Source organism: Petaurus breviceps, unplaced genomic scaffold, assembly GCF_028583685.1.
Source record: "Petaurus breviceps papuanus isolate PSGF00001 unplaced genomic scaffold, PetGlider_PUasm1.0 216, whole genome shotgun sequence".
Taxonomy (NCBI): Eukaryota; Metazoa; Chordata; class Mammalia; order Diprotodontia; family Petauridae; genus Petaurus; species Petaurus breviceps.
The window spans coordinates 4,365,029-4,371,400 of record NW_027185867.1 but is presented as its reverse complement, the minus strand read 5'-3'; the positions used below and the strand labels follow the sequence as shown (position 1 = coordinate 4,371,400).

At 41.1% G+C, this 6,372-nt stretch overlaps 1 protein-coding gene across 4 annotated transcripts in view; it reads left to right on the top strand.

Moving 5' to 3' along the window:
- AKR1E2 (aldo-keto reductase family 1 member E2) overlaps positions 1-6,108 on the top strand; it is a 30,047-nt gene extending 23,939 nt beyond the window's left edge. For 2 of the 4 annotated variants that reach the window (XM_069094284.1, XM_069094282.1), the window contains 2 exons: positions 2,014-2,096; positions 4,411-4,641. In XM_069094284.1, the coding sequence (XP_068950385.1) occupies positions 2,014-2,096; positions 4,411-4,558 (231 nt within the window). In that variant the 3' untranslated portion in view covers positions 4,559-4,641. Of the gene's footprint in view, positions 1-2,013; positions 2,097-2,356; positions 2,385-4,410; positions 4,642-5,707 lie in introns of those variants that run through there. The other 2 variants (XM_069094283.1, XM_069094285.1) reach the window with 2 other exon arrangements.
- Positions 6,109-6,372: the final 264 nt, after the last annotated feature.

Below are 6,372 nucleotides of genomic sequence, written 5' to 3'. Positions count from 1 at the left end.
GGCCGCCCCTAAGCAATTGGGGTTAAGTGACTTGCTCAAGGTTACACAGCCAGGTGTTTCTGGGTGTGGTGCTGAGCGTCTGAGCCCGGATTCGATCCCCAGGTCTTCCCGACACTGGAGCCGGCGCTCCCACTCGCTGAGCCGCCTGGCCGCCCCAGACAGTTTGGCTTTCTCAGGCACTCTTCTCCTCATTGGCTTCTGGGACCTCTTTTGCCGTTTGAGTCAGTCTGTTTTTAAGGTGGTGTTTTCTTCAGCGTATTTTGGGTCTCCTTTAGCTGCTGACTTGCTTTCCCTAATTATCTTGCGCCATTCTCGTTTCTCTTCCCAATTTTCCCTCCACTTCTCTTACCTGATTTTCAAAATCCTTCTTGAGCTCCGCCATGGCCTGTAACCAGTTCATATTTTTCTTGGATGTTTTTGATGCAGGAGTTTTGCCTTTATTGACTTATTCTTGTTCCATGTTTTGATCCTTTTTGTCCCCAAAAAAGGATTCTATGGTCTGATTTTGCTTCTTCTGCTTGTACATCTTGTCAGCCAGTTACTTGACTTTTGAGCTCTTTGCCGTGGTAGAACTCTGCTTCCAGAACGGAGAGAGCTATGTCCCAAATTGCTGGGGTTTTCATAAATGTTATCAGAGGTCTGAGGAGGGCGCCCTCTCTACAGCCACCACAAGCTCTGGCACACTGCCATTTCTCCCCCCAGTATCACTGCCCACAACCACAATCCAGATCCAAGCAGGTCAAAGCAAGAGCAATTACCCTCTGAATGGTTGCTTGGTCCCCCTGTTTTCGGTTCAGGCCAGGAGCTCTGGAGACAGCCACACAACAGCTGCAGCCACCATGCCTCTGCCATCTCTCACCCTGGGGGCAGGTTCCTGATCATGCTCTTCCATCACCCAGTGCCAACAGGGTTCCCCAGTGACCTTTTACTTTCTCTTTGGCTTTTATGGGTTGAGAAGTCTGGAAACCACCACAGCTGCTGTTGATTCATTCTCCTGAAGTCTGCTCTGGCCAGTTTGTGCTGGGGCCGCCCAGGTCTCAGACTGTGCAGCTCTTGTGAGACTGCCCTTGACTCCCAGCTCAGTGCAATAGACCCTTCCTGTCGGTCTTCCAGGCTGCCTTCAGTGGGTGATTTGTTTCTCTCTGTCACTTTGCGGGTTATGTAGCTCTAAAATTTCTTTAGAGTCATATTTTAAAGGTATTGGAGGTGATTGTGGCAGGAGCTCATGGAATTTCCTGCTTCTATGCTGCTACTTTGGAGTTGATTTTGAGAGGACTCATCAGATGGAGTATAGACTAGTTTCCTGTATTATTTTTATTTGAACTGCTGTCATTAGTTTGTATTCATTACAATCTAACCTCATCAGCATTTATAACTGGTTTTTCTTTTCCTGACTTTAAATCCTCTCTTAGCAATATGTAGTGTGGTCAAAAAAACCCAGATTTGGAGTCAAAAGACTTGAGTTCAAGTCTTAGTTCTGCTGCTTACCACCCTACTAACCTTTGATAATTCCCTTAGTCTGTCTATACCTCACCACGTCTTCAAAATGAGGAGTGTGGACCATGTGGTGGTGGTGATTTTGATGATGACAATTGCTTTAATGCTTTACGGTTTGCAAAATCCTTTACAAGCATGATCTCACTTTATCTTTACAGCAAACCTTTGAGGAATGTAGTGTCATTCGTTTGAAGAGAGCCATTTAACATGAAGGGTGATGTCCTACCCTAAGCATGAATTGGATTTAAGAGAGGCAGAGTGGTACATAGTCATCAGCTTCACTTTCATTTCTAGGGTCATACAAGTCCAGTGGCAAGACTATTATTTTCCCCATTAAGTGGATGAGGATACTGAGGCTCAGAGTGACTTTCCTAAGGTGACACAGCTAGTGTTTGAGGCAAGATTCCAACCGAGGCTTCCTAACTTCAAGTCCATGCACTACACCATGCTTCCTCTACAGAGATTGTATCTAAGGTCTTTTTCAGGAACAAATTTGATGATGTCCTATGGTTCTAGGTGTTTGATTTTGAACTCGCAAAAGAAGACATGGATGCCCTCCTCAGCCTGAACAGGAATCTTCGATTGGCTGAATTTCCCAAGTAAGTCTGGCTTCCCTTCCTTCTGCTTTAAACAGGGCATGTTCTGTTAATGATAATCATTGGACATGACTGCTTGTAGCAGGGAGGAGGATATTCCTGGTTTCATTGCTACAACAAAAGCCATTTAAATTGAGGATCAGCTTTGAAATGCTTCAAAGAAGACAGCTCTTACCCTAGATGCTAAATGCCTGATGTCGGGCAAGGTAATTCACTGGAATATTGCATGCTGCTGCTCACTCCAAGTTCATTTCCATTTTCAGAGTCAAATGCTAGGGAGAAGATGTGGGACAGATCCTTCACAAAGCCTTTTCAAGTTCCCCTCAAGTGTTAATGCCCCCTTCCTCTAATTTTTGTATGTATTTGTATGTACTGTGCATGTTGCATCCCTTTAGTAGAGTTGTGAGAGTGGAGAGTGCTGTATTTTTCCGTGGGGGCAGAAATTCTCTCCCTTTTGTCTTCATAAACTCAGCACCTCACACAATGTCTGGCAGCTAGTCAACACTAAACAAATGTAATTCATTGATTTGCCAGAAACTCTCCTGACTATTTTCTAAACATGCATCTCAGAAGTATATAAGCATTTACTTTGCCAGTGTAGATATGGCATGGAATGTGGTTAAACATGTGTTTATAGCTGTTGAAATACCATGAGTTTGGGGTGGGTAGGTGGCACACTGAATAGAGCACCAGCCCTGGAGTCAGGAGGACCTGAGTTCAAATCCAGCCTCAGGCACTTAACACTAGCTGTGTGACCTTGGGCAAGTCACTTAACCCCAATTGCCCTGGCTTCCCCCCTTCAAAAAATTAAAAAAAAAAAATACTGTGAGTTCTTCTCCATTTGAAAAGTTAGAGTGTCGTAAGCAAGTCCAAAGCCATATTCTGTCAGGTTCTACTTTGAGGTTTTGGAACTGTCTTCCAGGGTGGTGGTGCTGGGGATAGTATCAACAGGCTCTTCTGATAATCCATAATATCCTATTCTGGGGGAAAACATGTCACAGCAGGGACAGTTACTAGTTCCAGCTAGAGTCAAGAATCATGGATGCACCCTAACTGAGTACTGAGGCAGTATTCAGCAATCATGCTTTAGTAGTAGAAAGCCTTGACTGTGGATCAGTCAGGATAAGATGGAATGGTAGGTGTATACCCCTCTCCCTCCTGGTCAAGGTTGTTCTGGCCACTTAAACTTTCTCAATGATAAAATCGAGGTTGAGATCCATGATAGGGTTGGAACAAATAACAACATTTGGTCTAGAAGTTGAGAACTAATGTAGGAATGTAATTTACATTAGGGACAGAGAGACCAAGGACTAAAATCTGGGTCAAATGCTTGCACAAATGTAGTAGGTGTGAGAGAAGTAACTCACGTATACATTTACTTAGTTTAATTTAAGAGGCCAAAGAGGAGACATTGATAAAAGTCAGAGCTGATCACAAAATGATTGATTATATTTTGTGTTTTCTGGATATTCTCCATGTTACCCATTTTAGGCACATCATATACCTGTTTGGTACACACATGCTTTCTTTCAGGGAGGATCGCTGATTTCATCAGCATGGAAAATTCTTGGCATAGAAACTTCCTGCACCAAAGAAAAAATTATTACATTTTTTGTTCTTATATAACCTGCATTTTTCAGTATTTCTATCCCCACTTTCCACCAAAGAGTTATCTCATAACAAAAATGTATGTAAGGGAAAACAGTTTAGCCAGGGCAATGTATAGAAAAAGTCTGATGTTATCTGCAGTGTTCCATATCTTTGGCTCCCACTCAGCAAAGAAAAGAGGAAGCTGTTTTCTCATATGTCTTCTTTGGGACCAAGTGTAGTCATAATAATTTCATAATGTTTAGCTTCAGTTACTTTACTATTCTTGTTCTTTCCATTTATACCTTTGTAGCCATTGTAAATGTTATTTTCCCAGTTAATGAACATCTTCTGTGTTTCCGGTTTATTGCTATTATGAAAAAGTGCTGGCATGCCTATTTTGACATATATGAAGTCTTTCTTTTTGTAGTTGACTCTTTTGGGAGTTGGTGATATATGCATAGCAATGGGAATTGATGACAACTGTCTGTTTAAAAAAAAATCATTCCAAATTGCATTATAGAAGGGCTGGACCAGTTTGCAGCCCTAAATACCATAACACAAATCCTTCCGATTTTTCGTCACTTTGCCAACTTGCTAGTGTAAGGGTGAAGCCTCCAAGTTTTCATTTTGCTTATTATTAGTGATCTGTATTGTTCTTTCATATCATAGTTTGCAATTCTTTTCTTTAGAAATGTTTGTTGATATTCATTTCCCATTTTTACTGCAGGTATTGGCTTTTGTCTTTGGTTATCTACATATCTTGGATATCAAACCCTTATCAGAAATTCTTGCAAAGTTTTTTCCTAGTCACTTCCATTCTTATCCTAATTGCCTTAATTTTGTTAATCCAAAAACTTTTGAATTTCATGCAATAAAATTCTCTGCCATCTCCTCTATCCCTGGTTGGGGGGCCTGGGATCTGCTCATCTGACTTAATAAAGAAATGAATATTGAAGAATTGCTTAAAGAGGTTAAGTAATTTGACCTGAGTAACTTATCTTCTTGCATGTCTTCTGGACTCCAAGCTAGTACTTTCCCTCTCACATTCCATGCTGTCTCTTAGTCTTTTTTGTAAGCTTTTGGTGCTTTAAAAACTTTTTAAAGAGCTTTATAGTGATGAAATTGTTCATATTTATATTTAACTATTGGGTTCACTCCCACGCAAGATTTTATTGTCACAGAATTTGTAATTTCACAAAATCATCAGTGATAAATTATGACCACATGCCACTGGGGCATTATTCAGCTCACTGCCAATTTTATAGCAGGGTTTATCTGGAACTAGCTGTCCCAGTAGCATCAATGTTGTGGTCTTGCAGAACTAATTAATAACAACAGTGAAAATAACAACAAACATTTCTCAGGCTGGGAGTCTTTATAAATAACCTCCAAAGGTATGCCAAGGAATGCTGTGTAACCAGCTATACTATGCTTTGCAAACTGTCACGTGGAATTAGGGTCTTAATACATGCTTTTCATATAATGATTAAACTGTTTTAAGAGGCAGTGTGGTGTAGTGGATAGAGAGATGTGAAAGCCAGGAAGAGCCGGGTTCAAGTTCCAGCTCTGATAGATACCAGTTATGTGACCTGGGGCAAGTCACTTAATTTCTGAGGGGCTGAGGCAGGGCAGAGGGTGAGGTGGGAGGCAAACTTGGGCTCTGGGCACCAAAACTGGCCTCCTATCTGTTTTACTTGACCTGAACTAATAAAGTTTTTTACATTATTAAATTGTTTTATAACCAGGGCAGGGGACCCTGGCTCTAAGTCTCTAAATCACAGAGAAGGTGCTGGGTAGAGGGGGTTTCCTCACCTAGAGGTTCCCTATAACAGTGATAACACTAGTCTTATCCTTATGATTCTTCTCCCCACCTCCTGCCTCACTTGCATTATTACCTCCTGTGCAAACCACCAAGTGGGATTAAGATTAACTTCATGGCAACAAGACGAACAATACATATTACTCAGTTCAAATGTTTATTTGTTAAATTTATAGCAGGATCTTTTTTCTCTCTCCTTTTGTAGTGCTAAAAATCACAAATACTATCCTTTCAACATCGAATACTGAGGAGGGTCTGGACTGATCTTCTTCCCATCTGAGTACAAAGACAGCAGTCTCAACCTCTAGAAAACTGTCTCTACTACCCCAACGCTAGAAAGTGTTTTGTGGCTTAAAAAATGTTTGTAGTAGAAGCTTTGATTGGGTGGGGGTGTAATGATTTGGAAGTTGGTCAGACTTTCCATTTTTTTTGCAAAGTCTCTAGTACTGTCTAACAAACAAAAACAGGGTATTGGGGGATTTTAGAATACTGACAACTAAATTGCTAATGTTAACCTGTGTGCTACAGTGCCTCAATTTACCTTATCTGATTAATTCACTGTGGAGAAATGCATGACTGTTAATAAAGTAATGGTAAGTGAAATAATGTGGGTGCAATTTTGTTGTGGTGGCTTAGTACCATGTTTATTGATTGGACTTTGATGTATATATGTGTTAAAAAGTGTTGATTGCTGGGGAATTTCTCAGCCAAGAGGGATTGTTTTTCCAGCCAGATATCTATGGCAGGTTTTATTTTACCTGGAAGGAAGTGTAGATGTCTAGGTGTTGGGACTTCAAAATTCAAGGGCAAGTGAAGATCTGGATGTGATTTAAGAGTGGCCAAGTAGTGTGGGGTGACAGGGAGGTAACA